The sequence below is a fragment of the Zonotrichia leucophrys genome, chromosome 5 (assembly GCF_028769735.1).
Source record: "Zonotrichia leucophrys gambelii isolate GWCS_2022_RI chromosome 5, RI_Zleu_2.0, whole genome shotgun sequence".
NCBI lineage: Eukaryota > Metazoa > Chordata > Aves > Passeriformes > Passerellidae > Zonotrichia > Zonotrichia leucophrys.
Window position 1 is genome coordinate 3,781,218 of NC_088175.1, and position 18,917 is coordinate 3,800,134.

The 18,917-nt window shown below is 47.1% G+C and overlaps 1 protein-coding gene across 5 annotated transcripts in view; it reads right to left on the minus strand.

The window, feature by feature from the left end:
* Positions 1-403: 403 nt before the first annotated feature.
* Positions 404-18,917, minus strand: part of LOC135448047 (inverted formin-2-like) — a 41,810-nt gene continuing 23,296 nt past the window's right edge. For 3 of the 5 annotated variants that reach the window (XM_064713457.1, XM_064713458.1, XM_064713461.1), the window contains 18 exons: positions 18,682-18,823; positions 18,439-18,580; positions 17,117-17,980; positions 15,809-15,954; positions 15,662-15,723; positions 14,930-15,032; positions 14,761-14,846; positions 14,139-14,239; positions 12,738-12,808; positions 12,517-12,624; positions 11,551-11,621; positions 10,794-10,914; positions 10,068-10,232; positions 9,273-9,375; positions 7,983-8,141; positions 6,292-7,005; positions 4,756-4,815; positions 404-1,660 (listed from right to left, as the gene is read on the minus strand). In XM_064713457.1, the coding sequence (XP_064569527.1) occupies positions 4,757-4,815; positions 6,292-7,005; positions 7,983-8,141; positions 9,273-9,375; positions 10,068-10,232; positions 10,794-10,914; positions 11,551-11,621; positions 12,517-12,624; positions 12,738-12,808; positions 14,139-14,239; positions 14,761-14,846; positions 14,930-15,032; positions 15,662-15,723; positions 15,809-15,954; positions 17,117-17,980; positions 18,439-18,580; positions 18,682-18,823 (3,217 nt within the window). In that variant the 3' untranslated portion in view covers positions 404-1,660; position 4,756. The remainder of the gene's footprint in view (positions 1,661-4,755; positions 4,816-6,291; positions 7,006-7,982; positions 8,142-9,272; positions 9,376-10,067; positions 10,233-10,793; positions 10,915-11,550; positions 11,622-12,516; positions 12,625-12,737; positions 12,809-14,138; positions 14,240-14,760; positions 14,847-14,929; positions 15,033-15,661; positions 15,724-15,808; positions 15,955-17,116; positions 17,981-18,438; positions 18,581-18,681; positions 18,824-18,917) is intronic. The other 2 variants (XM_064713459.1, XM_064713460.1) reach the window with 2 other exon arrangements.

The window sequence follows — 18,917 nt, forward strand, 5'->3', positions numbered from 1 at the left end:
GTGGAGAGGAGGACGCTGGCTGTGCACTGCCAGCCTGGGCTGCACAGAGCTGGAAATAATGTCTTTAATACTCAGGTTTTTGCAGTTTGGAGTCTAATCTGAGAGCAGCAGAGCTAGACTGAGGAGTAAAAATATGGTGCTTGGGTGATGTGCTCTGAGACTGGGAAAGAGGGGGCAAAAGGGGAGATGCCTGTAGATGTGATAGAGACAGTCCTGCAAATCAAACCTGGGTGCATGGCTCTCCAGGGAATGCTGGGGGTTCTCCAGGGAATTCTGCCAGCAGGAATGGGTTTTCTGTTGCAACAGGGCTGTGTTACTCTGCAGTGTCTCCTGCACTGATCCTGCCCACGTGTCTGTTCTCATCTCTCCTTCTGTTAACCAGTTCTCAATATGTTCATAGTGCCTTGGTTAAAGCAAACCAGTGATTTAATTCTTGGTTTCACTTCTAAGTTTTCAGTATTACAAGGACATTACAAGTCCTATTAAGCAGATCAAAATAAGCTTTAGCCTGCACATTAGTTTAGCCACAGTGAGTTACCATATAAATGAACAGTTCTGAAATGTACCCAGCTCTTCCACTGGATTTATGTTTCAGCACATATCACACCATAGATTCAACAAACATAGATCATTTTAAATGGACAGCTATGTACAAAATTATTATACAGTGTTATTACAAAACTTGAGAAATAAAGCTCTGAATTTTGAAAACACAGTACTGCACAGTCCCAGTTTTAAAGCCAAAGTAACATGATTCCACACGTTCTGCAGCTTGGACACAGACTCTCGAGTACAAGCAGCTGACAATGGAAATCAAACCCAGAGATTTACTACAGGATAAAATGAAAATGTGTCCAATAGAACACTGGAAAACCTCTTCCTTTTGCTTTAGTAAGAGAAACCAGAGCCCTGGCTCTCCAAATATTGATGGTTGCATCAGCAGGTGTGACAAGACTACTTAAGACTACTGATGCACTTCAACTTAATTGCACATAAGCATCATGTAGGAACCAGACACTGCTTATATGGCCATATGCTTAGTAAAATAGAAAATACATTTTCTTTTACTTGCTTTTTCCCCCCATAACCAATTTCCCTTGCTTTAAGTGATTGAGAGTGAAAATACATTTGTCTAATCTGGGTCTTGGACCTGGTCCAATATAAGTCATCAGTGGGCAAGGAGAAGAGGGATTTAACACACCTCCACTTGTGATGGTACAGCCACTGCTTAATTTATACCCTTAATTTAGTTGAGGCACTGCTGTTTTTAACAGTTCTTCAAGGGCTAGCCACTGCAGTCTGTTCTTGGGCCACACTCAGCTGTCACTTCAAGAGGAGTTTGGCCCAAGAGCAGGTTGAAAGCCTTGGCTTCCAGGACAGTGGGTGACAGGTCTGACCCTTCCACCACCACTATGCACAGAGCCATCCCCTGTCCCCACAGGTGCCCAGGGCACAGCCTGAGGGGTCCAAGGTCTCTGGGGAGGCTCTTTAGGTCCTGGGAGGGGAGTGAAAGGCTGCATGAGGAGAGGCTGTGGGTCTTCACGGGGCAGAAGTTGTCCATGGTGGCGTTTCGTTGATGCAGAACCTGGAGTCTCAGAAGCTGGCAGCACTCCAGGGACACATGAGAGGTTCTCTCATACCTTCTGCCTTGCCATGACACCTGCAGGAAGAGAGGGAAATGTAAATTATTTGCAACTATGAATAACAGTGGTGTAGTTTTGCATGCATGTGTATGTAATGCTTGAGGTGCTACTAGGGAAATCAGTTTCATCTGTTCCTCAGATAACCTAAAAACAGGTAGTTTGATGGACTTAATAAAAACCTCATGTTTCCAGAACCAATCTTGAAACTCCAGAATTTAGGCAACTTTGCTTTTAAGTTTAGTTCAATAACATATATCCTTCTAGGTATTAAATTGCTGAGGTAACTAAATCTAGAGGATTGAGCAGGACTGTCAGAAGGATGGGGCAGCACACTGCAGCCTGTCTCACTCCATAACTGAGTCAAATACCATTTCTGAAGGCAGACATGGAGGCAAAGGGGGCTAGCAGGGAGATGAGCATTAGATTGATGACATTCTCACAGTCTATTTAAAAACTGCCCACAGACAATATGGGTCTGGAGAAGGGAAGGTGAAGCATCTGTCCCTCAAGAATGAAAGGAAAACATGGAATCTCAATCCCTTCTGTGTCTTTGCAGGTTGATGTGCCACTGTGCCATGTGCATGTCACAGCTGCCGTTCTGCCTTTTCCCTCCCTCCTTGCCAGGCTGTGGTCTCTACTCCTGGTTTGGCTTTCCTTTTATTTTCTAGGGAATACATCAAGTAGATTTGTGAGCAGGGAAATTGCTAAAGCCCAGTTGCTCATGGACTTGAGCTTTCAAGGCTTTTCTCTCCCCTAACCATTCCAAATGACACAAGTGACATACACAGGGGAGGAAAAGGGGAGCTGCACAAACAGACATGAACATTTGTCTCTAGGAATTCTCTAGGGTTTAAGGCAGGTACACTCAAAGAGCAGCTCTCTTGACTTCAGGTGTTTGTACAGTGTCTCCTCTCTTGTACTGTCACCTTTATAAAATGATTCTTTAAGCTCTTTCTGGACTTGGCTGGAAATGAGCTGAGATGTTACCAAGGTGCACACAAACAGTGTGGCCACCAGTGCCTTGATTCCAGAGGAAAAACAGCTAAACCATTTCTTTCAAGAACATGAAGATAATGTGAAATACAGCTCTTTAGATGTGAGAGCTGACATTTAAAGACATTATTACAGAAATTGCTGCATAACAAGATATGGTCAAAGTGAGGCAAGAGTTCAGGAGCTCATTGCAGTCTTTGAGTGCTCTGAAATATTATCACAGAGTCTCAGGCTGTTCCTGCCCTCTGCTGCTGTCAGGGAAGCTCTAAAAACTCATAAGGTGTTTGAGTCTTGATCCCTGCAGCTGGATTTGCACAAGAAGGAAGAAGATTTCTGTGGCTTCATGAGACCCATTAACTTCCATATCAGCAAATCCACCAGAGACAGAAATATCCTGTACCAAAAGAGAACTAGAGGGGACCTGAACAGACCATGTATGCTTGGGAAAAACCAGAAAATAAATAAAAAAAAATCAGGTGGAAGATCCTAGGAAAAAGTATTGATTGCTAACACTCCAGGCTTGTTGAATGTGTCTTATCAAGAAGTTCTGTCTTATCTGTCTCATCAAGACAGGAGCTGCATTTGGGAGAGGAAGCTCTCTGCAGGAGACTAAGACAGGCAAATGGGTTTTTGCTTCTGCTGCCCTTGCTGTGTGACATACAGGAGAAGAAGAGGAAAAAGAGAAGTGCAGGTTTCAAGGTGCAGCTCAGTGCTGCCCTCCTGGCATCAAAGCCCAGGTAGGCTCTGCTGGTGCAATGCCAGGCACTGCATTCCAAGGATGCAGTGAAACTTCTGCCTGACTTCATACTTCTGCCTGTATGCCCATGCATTTGTCTGTGCTGCATTTCTATGTCTTCCCAGGACAAAACAAAACTATGTTTCATACATTTTTTTCAAACATGACTTTTTTTCAAGCCTGTATGCTTAAAAAAAAATTTGAGTTAAGCTTAACTCATGGTTCCAGCTGCCCTTCCAATGCAGCATGTGTTCTGGTCCTGGTACTTCTCCCCTATGCTCCATTGCTAACACTTTCTGTTCCTGCAGGAAATCTTCCTTAGGATTTTTAAACCAACAGAGCTACTTGCACTTCATGTACTCCTGTGGCAAGGAAAGGGCCAAAAGGAGGGCAGGAGTAGTGAGGACTGTACCCAATGTATATCCCATTTTCTCTTGCTAGCAGTCACGCTCCAGGTGCAGGAACAAAAGCAGCCCTGTGGGGAAATCCTGCACAGATTCCTCCTGTGTCTGTGCAGGAGCAGGGCTCCCAGCTGGGTCCCAGCCCCAGGGAACTGGGGATGCTGGACAATAAATACATTCCTTTCAGGAAACAAGACAAAGAGATTTGATGATATTGATTTAGTTCATAAGAGATGCTCATCAGCATGGAAAGGACAATGTGTAACTATGCAATTTCAGTACAGTGGGGGTTTCACTTGTTTATTTTTCTTGCTTTTCTTTCCACTTGCTGTAAAAACAGGAGAAGTTTTGCAAATGGAAGCCTCATCCTAAAACTCCTTTTGAGGGGCAATTGTATGTTGCCAGCATCAGTGAAGGATGCAGGGAACTTGTGTGCAACTCTGGAGTTGAATTTAGCTTTGAGTGGGATCTGGTATCTTGTCCCAGCTAGTATTTGCCCCTGGGTCCAGTGTTTTATTCCCTTTTCCAGATATCCATATTTAAACAGTGCTATAGAAAGTGGCTACCCACAAGCAAACCAAATGTTCTTTGCTGGAGGTAGGTACTGAAATTGCATTTTTACAGTTTTTGAGAAAATAATGTGATCAAAGCAAGGACTTTGTTCATCACATGAAGTCTGATTGTTTGGTTAGAATAATGGCTTTTAATTATCTGCAGGGAGAAGCAGTTTGGCTGCTGCTGACACAGAGGACAAACATGTGGGCTGTGACCCTGTGTCGAGTGGAGATCAGCACTGACTCCACTCAACACAAGATCAACACCCTGGAGAGTAAAAATCAGAGTAACAAATTCATTTCACATGTGTTTGTGATTAGACACAAAGACAAAAAGCTCAGGTGATATGCTGAATACTGATTAGGTCTGTGAAGTCCCAGTGCTGTGGTTAGTTCACAAAAAAAAAAATCTTTGTGAGTTTACATACCTCATTGTGCCACACAATCTTTTTTTGTTTTATTATCTCCAGAATCAGTCTCAACCTCTGCTTTTGAACAAAAGAGAGACACCAAATATATCTGATCATGGCAAGGCCAAGGTAACAACAGGGAACTTTTCATGATGAAAACACTGTCTAGTAGCAGAGAGGTCCCTAAGAACACAGAATCTTTGAATGGTTTGGGTTGGAAGGGACCTTAAAGATCATCCTGTTCCAACCCTCTTGATGCCATCCCTGGATGCCCAGGGAGCTCTGTGGCTTTTGCAGGCTGGGGTCAGTTCTTAAGCCAGAAGTCCTAATTTCAGGTGTCAGGAAGCATTGCCAGGCCTGGGAGCATGGGATGCTCCCATTGCTGCAGCTTCTGCTCCTCAGATGAAGCAAGTTCAGAACCAACATTACAGGAAGTAACTTCTCATTTGTGGCTTGTTTTTAACCAGTAGCATGTTTAGAAATGTAAATTACCACAACCCTGGGGCATGCTGCATTAAAAGGGTAAGTCCCTCTGTGGTAGCTGCTCAACCTATGCTGTCTTTCTCAGCAATAGGTATTCAAACCCTCCTTTCCTTTCTCCTTGAAAGGGAAAAAAATCAAGTATTGGTATATACCAATACCTATTGGTATTTCCCATTTTCCTGCCCATTTGTTTGACTTCAGGATCTTGCAGGAAACAGGCTTTGGAAAGGATATTGTAAGTTTTAAAGGCTGACAGACCCATCTGTCTTCCCTATGAGGCATCTCCAATTTGGGATTAAGGTACCCACCCAAGGGTGGCAGGATCTAAAGGACCTGGACACTCTTCCCAGGTTTGGGACTGGCTGAAGATTTTGCTAAGGAGAGGGGGGCCTGTGTGGCTCCAGGAGCTGAGCTCCCTCCCAGCCCAGCAGGGCAGCCCAATGGAGGATGGATCCTTGGTGGAAGCACCAGCAAGATGCTCTTTTCCAGTGACTGACCTTTCCCCTCCCTCTGCAGAGATGGTTTGAGGGCCTGATGTTTAGAAGCACCTAAAGCACCCCTGGGGCAGGCTGTCAGCCAAAAGTGCTGCTGCAATAAGAGGAAAAACCAAACAAGCCCAAGGCAGCATCGATTCTGCTGCTTTTATGTGTTTATAAGTAGTTCAGAGGGGTGATTGCTGATTAAGTACTGAGTATTAACTGCTCTTAATCACTGCTCTGGAGTCTAATGGAGCTCTTGTTTGCACATAACCGTGCCTGTAGCTGTCTTTAGCCCACTTGACAGATGTGCTTATTGCCATCTTTACTGCATATTGTAATGGGCTTTTGAATTATTGATTCATCATTACTCCTTTATAAACTACTTATACATGTCACTAGAATGAACTATGCTTGTGTTTTTCTTTTTAAAGCACTTTCAGGTTTGAAAAATATAATAGCTGCACAAAACAGTGTGACTCCAGGGGCAGGGGGCACTGGGCCTTGAAGTGGAAAGAAACAGGTGTGTACAAATATATCAGGAAGGTTCCCACATTTAAGTCAGCTCCTGAGAGCTATTTATAAAATAACCTACCTGAGTAGCTTTTGCTGTGCCTCTTCTTCTTCTTCCTTTTCCCTGATGGCCTCTGCTTTTCCCTGTCACTGTGAGGTTGCTCTGGGGGAAGTGTTGCTGAGCAAGAGGAGTCAGTGGCCGGCTCCTCTGAGAAGGACTTGTCTTGAGAGGTGTCCAACAGTGAGTCTGTACCAGGATCTTCATTCTCCTTTGTCATTTCTTTAGACTCTGCCTGCTGAGCCTCATGGCAGGGGGCAGGCTGAGCACTGTCTGAGCCATCAGCTGGGCACTCCTTGTCCTGGCCTCCTGACATGGCCCCGTTAGTCCAGCTGAGTTGGTCTGGCAGAGCAGGGGCTGAACTGCTGCTCACAAAGCTGATCCCTGAGCCTATGTCAGCCACAGAGAAGCCAAGGGAGCCTCTCTCTGTGCTGGGCTGGAGGCTTTCCACGTTGTTTGCCTGCTCCATCCCGGGGCCCAGCGTGGTCTGAGTGGCTCCATCAGCTCCCACCACGGTCTCTGAGGGGCTTTTGGTCTGGGACTCCAGTGGCAGACTTCCTCCAGCACTGTTTGTAGATAATGCCTGGCCTGAAGCTGAAGCATTTGTAACACCTCCACCTGTCTCCATCGGGGCAGTGGTTGAGGGAGGAGTGCTTTCTGAGGGATGATCATCCTTGTTTTGCTCAGTCTTGTCATCAATCTGCTTCCCTGCTGCTTGTGGGTCCTTCCTGCTTTGTCCTTTAAACAGAAAACACACAATCAGCCACAGCTGCAGTTTCACCAGGAATCAGCCAAGATGGACCTACCCTGCAGAGGTTACAGGTCAGCAGCTGCCTGTGGAGGGAGCTCTGACCCTACAGCAGCTCCAATGCAGCGGCAGCACCAATTTATCCTCCCTGTACCTCCCCTCATTATATCTGTGTGGTCACCCTGGCTGGACGGCAGGCTCCAGCTCAGCAAAGACCCTGATTTGTTTTCAGCAGGTGTTAATGTGTCTCTGCTACAAAATGGCTGATTTCCATGGAGGCTCCAGGACTTGCAAGGAAACCTTACAGTCTACAGCAGAAGAGAGACCCTGCCTGCGAGGTCCTGGACCAGGCTGGACTGCTGGCTTGGTGCGTGAGGACTTCAAGGCTGCCCATTAGCCAGCCTTAACCTGCCCTTGCAGAGCAGGCCTAGGAGAGCCATGGACAGACCAATGTCCTTGGATTTGCCTAACTGCACTGACACTGAGGTCAAGAGATCAAAGAAAACCTAAACCCATGAGGCTGTCTCCTCAGAAGCTTGGTACTTCTGCAAACAGGGTTTCTTAGCTTTTTTTAAAGGGTTTCTTCAGTCTCCCAAGTGTAGACTAAGATGGGATGCAGCAGTCTCTAAGACAGGAACACGCTGTGCTACTGAGACTTGACAGCATGCAGGGATAACAGCAGTGCCCCATCAGCATGGTGCCATGGCTGACACACGGGTCAAGCACCTCAGAGGGTTTATCAACACAGATGCAGGCCCATGCTGCTCCAAATTCCTGCTAATTTTGGGACAGACCTGGCTAGCAACAGCTCAAGGTTCTCTGCTCCTCTTCTCCTTGGCACTGGCTGCAAAACCTCCTTAAATAAAATGCCCCAAATGCAAACACAAAGGCTTCTCACTGGTGCATGCTTGGCTCAGAGGCAGATGGGAATGAAGAGCTGCAGGTACAGTCAGGTCTGTGTCCTTACCAGACTGGCTCTCCTCCAGGCTCTCTGCAGAGAGGGGTTTAGGAGCTGCCTCTGACTCGTGTCTGTTCTTTGTCTTCCTCAGCGTGAAGCCTTTCCTGATGTCGGCGAGCAGGGCGTCGATGACACACACCTCCTCCTGCTTCATCAGCCCCTTCCTGACTGGGAGAGAGATGGGATGGGAGTTACCCCTGTCCCTGAGACAGGCCAGCAGGAGCTGCAGGGATGCCACTGCTGGAGGTGCCTCCTGCTGCCCGAGCACAAGCAGCCACTGGGCAGGAGCAAGGCACCCACAGCAGACCTGGGAGCAGCTCCATGATCCCACAACAGTGCCCATGATCCCACAGCAGTGCTCCACAATCCCACAGCAGTGCCCCGTGATCCCACAGCAGTGCTCCATGATCCCACAGCAGTGCCCACGATCCCACAGCAGTGCCCATGATCCCACAGCAGTGCCCTATGATCCCACAGCAGTGCTCCATGATCCCATAGCAGTGTTCCATGATCCCACAGCCCTGCTCCATGATCCCACAGCAGTGCCCACGATCCCACAGCAGTGCTCCACAATCCCACAGCAGTGCCCATAATCCCACAGCTCTGTTCCATGACCCCACAGCAGTGCCCATAATCCCACAGCTCTGCTCCATGACCCCACAGCAGCCCATCCTGGCTGAACACAAAGGATTTGCTCCCAAGTCTTGGTGCTACAGCCTGGCACCAGCTCTGCCTGGACACATCCCTGGTTGTCCCATGACCGTGAAATATTCCATTTGTTATCAATGTTGGTGGGAACCTTTTTTTTTTGGGAGGAAAAATAATTCTGATTTTTCTTTCCTCTCTGCTTCATCCAATTGCATTTTTTTAGTCTTTCATTTTCATCCAGCAGAAGGCATATTTAAGCAATATGCAAGATTTTTGGGACAACTGTGGTGAAGAGAGACTATTCAAGTGTATACAAGGACCTTGGATGGTGGATAAGTCAAATGTTTCTTTTTAGATTTGGGATTCAAAAGTTATGTTTAGAAACTGGAAAAGTTAACTGAAATATTTAATTTGTGGTTATTTTCTTTCTCCTTTGCTGTTCAGTCAGCAAACCTAAAATTAACTTCTCTGCCCAGCTGCAACTGTGGAAAGTCAATTCTTAGCTAGGGCTGTAAGACACCTAAAAGCCTTTAGTCAGCCAGCACCTAGAAACCTACAAAATAAATTACCACTACTGGTCCATTAAAGCAGGACCACCAAAGAGCCCCTATGGCTCCATCTCTATTTTTTGAAGCCATTTCAGATACTCACTGACTTTTCCATTTTCTCCCTTCTGTCTCTTGCCCTCTTCCTCTTCTAGCTGTTTTTTCCTCTTCTCTGCTTTGGCAGCTTGCTCTTTTCTGTCCTTGTTTTCCTGCAGGGAGGTAACAATGGCATGAGAAAGTGGGGTAAAGAAGCTGATGAAGAGAAAGGAGATCTGTAGATGAAGGAAGAGAAATTCTGGCTTTGTCCTGTGCAATAATTAAAAAGGGCATTGGGAATAAGGGCCAAAAATGGTGAGAGAGGACTGGTGGACTGCTGACTTGGCCAGGACTCTGCCACGTCCCAGCTGGAGGTGGCAGTGGTGCTTTGCCTCACACAGCTACCTGCAGTGTGCTCACCTGCCTGACCTTGAGCTGAGGTGAAAGTGGGAGACACTGAAGCCACAGTTTTTTCCACAAGGTGGCTTTTTTACAACATATCCCCCTTCTGAGCCTGTTTGCTCAGGTTGGAGCAACGGGGTGAAGTTTTTAAGCCCCTTTCTCCACAACTTGCACACTTGGCCTAAAAGCATCTTTGTGATTGGCTCTGCAGCTGAAGTTGCAACAAAATCACAAATCCCTGGTGTTTGGGCCAGGCCCAGCAGCACCAGAACCTCCATCCATGAGGATGTAGTGGAGAAGGGGTCAGACACCACTTCAGTGGGAGACCTGATGCCAGGTGCCAAAAGGAGGAGGCGGTAACCCGGTTCCCCCCTGGATTGGTGTGCCCATCCCACCCCTGTCCATTGGAGCAGCTTCCATCTTCCAGGAAGGGATGCTCAGGATCCTGTGTGCAGGTGCCAACCTTCAGGGCTCGGATGAAGAGGTCTCTGAAGGTCTTCATGATGCTAAATATGTCCTCTAAGGACAGCTTGCTTGGATCTTCACAGAGATAATTTGCAAGTTCTTCTCTCTTCTTTTCAATGGTTTCAAATTCTTCTTCCAGCTTTCTGGAGGCATCAATGCTGTCCTGAAAGACATTAAATGCACACTGCAAAACACCATCCAGAGGACAACGAGTGAAGTGCACCCACAGAGAAGGGATTAGAGCTTAGAGCAGGACTCTGTGTCCCAGATTTTAACTGCAGCTTTTGGAAAGCAGGTGGGAAGAAATTAAGATTTGCAGATGGTCTTCACTCTTGGCAACTGTGCTGTGCCAATTTACAGGGCAGTCTGGCTTGAGCAAGACATGGAAAGGTCCATGCAAAGCTTAATCGCAAGCAAAGGGCTTCACTCTGGTGATCCACACAGAAGGTGACCATTTTTTCTTACAGTGAGGAGTCACACAGCAGCATGGACAGAGCAGTTGGGGCAGCATCCTAAGAAATGGCCTCCCCAAAAGTATCTAAGTTTGGGGTGCAGCTGGCCACTGCATATTTGGGTTGTACAGCATTGCATCTTATTTCCAAATCTGAGAGCATGTCTTGTGGCAATATTTTCTCCCCTCTCATGAGGCTCCTGAGCTGCAGATGTACCATGCAGCACCTCTCTGTGTGTAATGGGAGAGATCCAAGGCAGCTCTGTTACTGACCTGGATGGGTTTCTCATACTGCTGTTTCACATCCTCATTTGATGATAAGACTTTCCGCTGAAGCTCCAGCAACTTCTTTAAATTGGTACCGGACTCGGTGCGTATAATGTCAAGGTTAATTCTGAAATCACACAGAACCCTGCCATTAGCTGACACTCCAGCATCTTGAGCTGAGCAAGGAGTGGACAAGTCTGAACTGGTGCTTTGGTCACCCCTTTGTTTCCCACCACTTCCCTGAGCTGAACCCTGTGCTCTGAACTCTCTATACAGACCAAGCTCAGGGAAAACAGCTTCCCCCCACAGTACTTATGGAAAGGCTGCCAGGCCTACCTACAGTTCTGTGTATTGGGTAGATGAGTGCCAAAAAAAGCCCACCCCTTCAAAAGGCTGTTCTCCACCCACCATGCTCAGCATTAGCTCACTTCCCCTGCCTGGAGGGACTTCAGAAATGTCTGGGTAGCTGACCCTCACCAGCTCCTGCCGCCACAAAGGCAGTGCACACTTCAGAAAGGTCTGGGAGGCAGCTTTAACTGACTGCTCTGCAAATTCCAGTCCTAAGTGTTGCCAGCTGTAGTAGAATTATTACATATTAAAGGGCTTTCAACATTCATCAACCAAATCTTTCAGTTCAAACTATGCAAGATGCCATCTTGTTAATCTCTATACCAGCTGTGTGTGTCCTAATTTCTGGTACATTGTTGATGTGCATGGGATTTATTTTTGTTTTTAATTCAAAGGAAGTGACACACAATTTTACCCTGCTGCTTTTGAAACATATTCAAGATCCTTTGGCAGTTCCAGTAGGTCCTTGTGGCTGTTTTCTACTTCCTGAAGAGGAAGAGAGAAAGAAGTGTTATTTGGTGTGTGGCAGGAGCCGAGGGGAAGCTGGGGGGAAGACACATGGACAGAAGTGTCCAGGAAGGATGACTGTGCTGTGTTCTGCTACTGCCCCACTGTCTGCAGCTTGCACATTCAGAGAGGAAAGGCGTTTCCCCTGGCTATAAAAACACAGAGGAGTACTGAACCCTCAGAAATACTCATAGTTCAAAGCAAAGCAGAGCTCTTCTTGAGCATAGAGGGAGGCAGGACTGTGGTTTGATGCAATCTGACACTTCCCACAGTCCCAGAAGGATATTAAAAGGCCTTGAGTCTTGCATTCTTTACTTTCACAGCTGTCCTTGCTGAAGCCACTGCCAGCTAAAGTGGGGCTTGAACATGAGTAACTGAAACCAAGGGACATTGATGAATGGAGGTGGCAGAGCAGAGCATGGAGAAAAAATGATAAAAACAGCATTGCAGGGAATAGGAGAGCCATGGGGGCCTGGAGAGAAGCATGAAAAGCCTGAGCACAGTCTGGAGGAAAAGGGAAAGTCCATGGAAAGGCAGAAAGGCTGAATGGGTACAGATGAGCCAGGACAGATTTGTGCTCTGTGGTTTGCAGCTGCTGATGTGCAGATTGCACAAATATGAAAGGAAGTTGCAGACACTGTGGGAAAAGATGCTGGAGGGAAGCAGAGCAAATCTTAAAATAAGGAGTAGTGCCCACAAGCAGCCTCCACCAGTCACCAAGTGATTCAAATCCTCCTGACTTGTGACACTCTGGGGTTTGCCAGCGAGGATGTGAGTATGAGCATGTGGCATTAGCCAACAGCAGAGCAGGAGAAATGTTTCATCTGTGATAAAACCCCCCCTCTTCCCTATGTGCAGGACTTGGCAGTGGTACCTCCAGAATGTGGTGGAGCAGGGTAATGCGGGTTTGGTTGGCTTTGGTTTCTGTTAGTTTGAGTAAAGTGCTGATTTTAAACCCATCGGCATCACCCGTGTGACTTCCCTACAAGAGAGAAAAAAAGCACATGTAACTCCTGTGTCCATCCAAATTACAACCCTAAAGGAGATCAGTCACAGACTGTGATGGGGAAAGGAGAAGACAAAAAAAGTCCTTACGTAGTTTAGGAAGTTTCCAACTTTGAGAATCAGTTGACAAAAGACTGGCAGGCGATGACTGGTCAGAAGATCTGGAAAACATAAGGGACTTTTAAGCAAAAGCCTCTGTTACACCAGAACATTTCCTAAACTGGAAATGGGATTGGGAATTCCACTAAATAAAATCTGGTATTTTGTCTTTGCAGCCCAATGCCCAACCAGCAGAGAAAATGATTTCATGTTGATTCAGTTCCATGGGTTGTCAAAGTCTTTGTTGACTTATGTTTCTTTCTTTACATCTGGTCTCTCATTTCCTAATGGCAAATAACCTGCAGTGGGACCCTGCTCACTAACACCAATCAAGATCCAGCCTTCCTTGCAAATTTCCCAGCGTAGGCAAGGGTGTAACTGGGCTGCAAATTGAATCTTGCCAACTTCATTTAGCTGTGCTGTGAAGCCAGTTCTGACTGCACTGTGATCACCTGCCAGCTGCTAAAACCAGGCATGCTCACCCTCTTCCTGGTCTCTCATGGTAGAGGTGATTATTGACCAGGCATGAAGAGTGCAGTCCCTGTCCTTGCTCTTACAAAAGGGTGCTGCAGTGCTGTGCTTTCTGAAGCACTCAGCTTTGAGGCAGGAACAGCTCCAAAAGAACAACTGGGCTGCTGGGAAATCACTTCGGGGGAACCTTCGATTTATCCCAGCAAACAGCTGTAATGCCAGCTGGAGAAACCCCCAGCAGGAGTTGGGGAACTGGCCTGTAGGACAGATAACACTTGACAGTGCCAAGAAGAGCACACTGCTCTCAGAGGAGTGGGACCAAAGGTTTCTGCCACAGGAAGCCAAAATCTATTGCATAAACTTTCTGTGTACTCACCATATTGGAGCATCAGCAATTTATAACCCAAAATAACAACCTTTTTCTTCTGGTTCCATTTCTAGGCAGGGAAATACTAAAGCAGAGCTGCTTTTCGGGGAAGTTTTCTGGCAGTAGAGAAAATTACTGTATTATGAAGTTCTTAATTTGGGAAATAATGCTGGATGGATGAATTAGATGCAGCAGGGCCAGCTCTGCTGTCTAAATTCAGCTCCTTTGAAAGGGCTGATGAACTTCCAGCACTTCACCATTCAAAGTGTTTCAGGAGAATACATCTGCTGCAGAAAAAGTGGGATGAGGATGACAGAAAATAATCTTTGGTCCTGTTACAGGCTTTGACCATCAGTGGAGATACCTAAAGTTGCATCCCATTTGCAGCAAACCAGTGAATGGACCACACAGGAGTTCTTTGGGGTTTGGGTAGTAATACTGCAGAGCTCCAGGGGAGTTTTGGAGGTAACACTGCAGAGCTCCAGGGGAGTTTTGTGGGGGTTAAAATTTCCTGTCTTAAATCAGAGCCAGGAATAAGCTCAGGTCATGCCTACCTTCACAGGCTCTGTGGATGGCTTCAGCTTTGGGCTGAATCATGTCCAGCACGACGGTGGTCTCTTCGCAGATCAGCATACACTCAATGCGCAGCTGGTAGCTGAGGGTGGAGAAGGATCTCAGCTAAAGGCACTGGGATCCCAGCCAGCAGAGCAGCCCCTTCCCACATCACCAGCAAGCCCATGCCACCCCACAACATGCCAACCACATCCACACCAAACCACTGGTGTGGCCTTGGAGGGAGGAGAGGGGCTGCTGCTGGCCCTGAGGACCAGCAGGGATGTGGATTCTGCTGGTGCATTGTGATCAGCAAAGAGAAGAGTTTCCCCTTCTTGGCACTGCATTTGGCACTGCCTTTCACCAAGTTATGGGCAGATCCTTGGGCAGACCTGACCCTGAGTCTGGGCCAGCTTCAGCTGGTTCAGAGGGAGAGGATGTGCTGGATCAGGAAGAGCCCTTCATCTAAGGGTAACAGAGAAAGGGATAGCTCCAAGGTGGAAGGGGAAATCCAACAGTTACATCCATCAGTGTTGGTCTGTGAGGCTCCTATAAAGAAACTTAAACTTCCCAGAGGCAAATCAAGAAACAGATTGGGCTGAAGTTTATGACTAAAAACCTTACCTGGGAATCTGAAGGAGGAGAAGATAGAACTGATCTGCATTTGCTAGCTTTGATTTCTCTTCTTTGAAGGCCTTCAGGTTTTCTATCTAATGAGAAATAAAGAATCAAGACTGCAGGGCTGCTCTATGTGCTCAGCTCTGTGAACCAAGGGTGGTGTTTTCCTCCTGACCTCATGCTTTTCAGGCAGCAGCTTCAGCAACTGCTTCAGAACCTCAACATCAAACTTGGTCCGGTCCCCATTCTGGATCATGGCAGTCACCTCTTCATTGGAGCTGCAGGGAGAAGGAGCAGAGCTAGCCATCAACCAAAGACCACTTTGCAACTATCCCACACTACCAAGAGATTTATCTGTGCAAGCACTCTGTGCTTTCCCTAGTAAAGAATCATAATAATCCAAAGGGAAAGGGATCTCCCCACAATTAACTTAGAATCAGGACCTGGATCCCTGCTATGACCCAAATCTTATTTCTGGCCCTGATCAAATGATTCAAGGATAGAGAGGAATCCTGCAACTAAGACCCTGTTTCTGAGTATTTTTTTTTTATCTTAAAACAAAATGGAACTCTTCATTTGTCCATTGGCCCTGATTTGAGGAGGGATCTGACCTCCAGGTGTGTCTCACAGTCTGTGTCACCCTAAGAGTCTGTGCCACAACTTTATCTGTAAAATAGAGATCTAACTCCTTTGCCAACATATGGGGAAGTTGTATGTAAAAACATAATTAAACCCCTAAACTCAGTATTTTAAAGACAGTGTAGGACAAAATGGGGAATGTTCAGATGATTTAGTAGCATGGATCACCTAATCACATTGCCTAGAAGAGATTTCGTGAAGACCTTCCAGATACTGCAAAACCTGCTCAAAGTTCTGTCAACTGTCACGAAAACTGGCCATATCTTACCATTTAAATTGCTTCAAAAATATGTTCAAATTGAGACTTTTCTTGGAGTCCAAAAATGTGATCTTCATTAAAGAAAAAGAAGATATCTCATATTAGACGAGCTGTCTGCAGGGATCTTTACTCGAAAAAACGAGGGGCTCTCCTCACCTCCTTCGGCTCTGCCTTCACTGGTGCTGCTGTCTTCTCCTTGGGGGTTGGCTGTGGGAAGCAGAACAGCTGCTCAATGCTGCTGTAGTTGGGCTCTATCACCTCCTCACTGCTGCTGCTCACAGAAGCCCACATGGAGTGGCTCTCTGAAAGAAAGGAAAAGCGTTCAGACTGGCGGCAGGCACAGCTGAAAGCTCCTGACACCTGGGACAAGGTGAGCTGCTAGCAAGGGACACTCTTCAGGATGTGAATGAAAATAAGAGACATACTATTCTCTTAATATGACATATTTATCCATATTAGTGGACAAATGGTCATTACTGAGGAGGGGCAAGTGCCACAGGTGGGATCCAAAGGGGCTGAAGGGCAATGAAACCTGGTAGGGAAGGCAGCACTGGGCATACAGAGGCTGTGCAGCCCTGTCCCTCCCTGCAAAACTCTGTTCTCCATGGTGGGAAAGCTGGATCAGCCTGACAAGGACCTCAGACATTTTGTTTCTAGTCCCCTGGTTGATATTATTTTTGTTTCCCTGCATCCTAACAGAGGGACTGGGCACAACTTGAACATTTTCTGACTGTGTCCTTCTCCATTTTTCATTTTATACTCAAGTCTCCTTGTATAATGCTGGCTACAAGACTGCTTGAATTAATTTCTACTGCAATTTCTTATATCTTAAAAAAAAAAATCATCACTCTAACATGCCTGTAGAAGCCTCTACTGCAATAATCCCAACATTTTACTGCTCTTGTGATTGAAGACATGCCTTATTTAGATTTCACCTCTGCCTACTTTCATGCAGTGGATGCCTTGCTTGTCTAGGACAAAGCTGACACAGCTTCTCCAAGCTTCTTCTCACATTTCATGCTCCACTTTGAATCCACTAGTAGAGGGAAATGTAACCCAAAAATCAAGAGATATGTGATGTGATCCTCACATGCACTCCTACTCATGACTTTAATATACCCAGATACAAGCATAGATGAGCTGGGCAATAAAAGTCTGGGGAACTCAGATCAGAGCCTGATCTAAGGCACGTCATAGTGATTAGGAAAATACTCCAATCCCTTTCTCTTCTTTTAAGTTCAAAGTATTTTAGTTATAAACAAGCTATTCCATAGTACTAATTCAGTTGGAATAGTTACTATTACATTAGTACTTTCATGTTACTTTGACTCTGTAGGTCAAAAGTAAAGGAAATCAGGGAAGTTCTGTATCTAAACAGAGTCAACCACATCTGACAAACTTTAAAATAGTATTTCTTCCCCTGGGAAGCAAAAGCAGCAGTGACTTTATGCCAGAAGCACCCACCTCTCACCACATTGGAGGGCAGCTTCTGCCAGTTCAGCTTCTTCATTCTCAGCGTTGGTGTCTTCACTGTCTTGTGGGGAGGCCTGCCCAAGCCCAGGGGGCAGCTGTACTGGGAGGCCACCACGGCTTCTACGTGATCTCCTGGCATGCCAGGAAGGAGGGGTGGAGGGGGAGGGATGCCACCCATGCCAGGTAATGGAGGTGGAGGAGGAGGGATGCCACCCATCCCAGGCAATGGAGGTGGAGGAGGAGGGATACCAACCATGCCAGGCAATGGAGGTGGAGGGGGAGGGATGCCACCCATACCAGGCAGTGGAGGTGGAGGGGGTGGGATACCAACCATGCCAGGCAGTGGAGGTGGAGGGGGTGGGATACCACTCATGCCAGGTAATGGAGGTGGAGGAGGAGGGATGCCCCCCATGCCAGGCAATGGTGGAGGAGGAGGAGGAGGGGGTGGAGGGGGAGGGATGCCAGGGAGTGGAGGGGCTGGAGGTGTATTTGTCATGGGGGATGTGGGGGTCATGGCTGCTGTGCCAGAGGGTGGAAGTGGTGGGGCTGGAGGTGCTGGGTTGGGAGCAGTGTTGGAGGGAGGGTTGGATTTCTCTGGCAGGGCACAGCAGGCTGTGAACTGGCAGGATGAGATCTTCTTTTCGTTGTCCAGTGGCCCTGAGGGGGTTGCTGGTGCCCTGGTGGGGTTTGCTGACCCCACTGCACACCGAGCTGCCCGTGCACACGGCTCTGGCTCAGCCTGGGCAGCTCCAGCTGCGCTCCCAGACAGGCGGTGCTCAGCTCGCTTCTGCCTGCCGGGATGTTTCTTGATAGACAGCAGCCTCTCAATGACTTCTTCAACTGTGTTCCCTTGGACTAGAGAAAGGAGTCAGGGTCAGGGAAGGGAACAAGGCCCACAGTTCATCCTTTCTAACCCTCACCAAGCAGTAAATCTGGAGCCATGGAGAGTCCATTTCCTGGTGTCACTTTACACAACTACACTTTTGGCTTCTAGGCAATTTCCTTCCCATAGCACGCCTGCCAGCAAGACAGGCCAGCACCAGTGGCAGGATGCCAGTGAGGACAGATTCCCACTGACTCCCATGAGCCAAAGCTCAGGGATTAACCATTTAAAACAAGACTGGGAATCCCAAGCCCACTGCTAAATGTGGCCACCCACATAGATGAGGCTTAAACAAAAGGTATAGCTTTGTCTCACTTCTGTTCAGCTCTCACCAAGTCCCACAGATTATTTCCTGCACATTGGGGAAAGGCTTTATTTGACAAGGGAAACAAGAGGAGTGAGCAAGGCTGGATGGATGTGACACTCTTACTGTCATTGGCGAGTAAAAGGGCTCTGTTCACTACAGCATCCAAGGACTCCCAGAGCAGGAGGCTGGAGTGATGAGAGGGCTCCAGGTGCAGCAGGCTCTGCAGGATGGACAGCAGCTGGACAGAGACTGGAGAGCGGCTCACCTGGAAGACCGAGCAGCTTCTGTCACAGCCAGGCTGGCTCCCAGCAAAGTGGATTAACTTTGCCATTGTGTGAGGGGCACCCCATGTGAGGGGCAACTTACTTTGTTGAAGAGAGATGAAAAGACCTCATGATGATCATTCATGTTTATGCCATCACATATCCTTAATAATTCCTCATCATCCTCTATTTTGAACTCCTCAAATGTGTCACACTGGATAAGCAGATCCTCCTCCTCGATGTCTCTGCAATATTACAGCATTTGTTTTCAGTGGAGAACCCTTCACTAATTTTCAGATTACTGTTTTTGTTAAATGGCTTTCATCTCTTTGCCTCTCA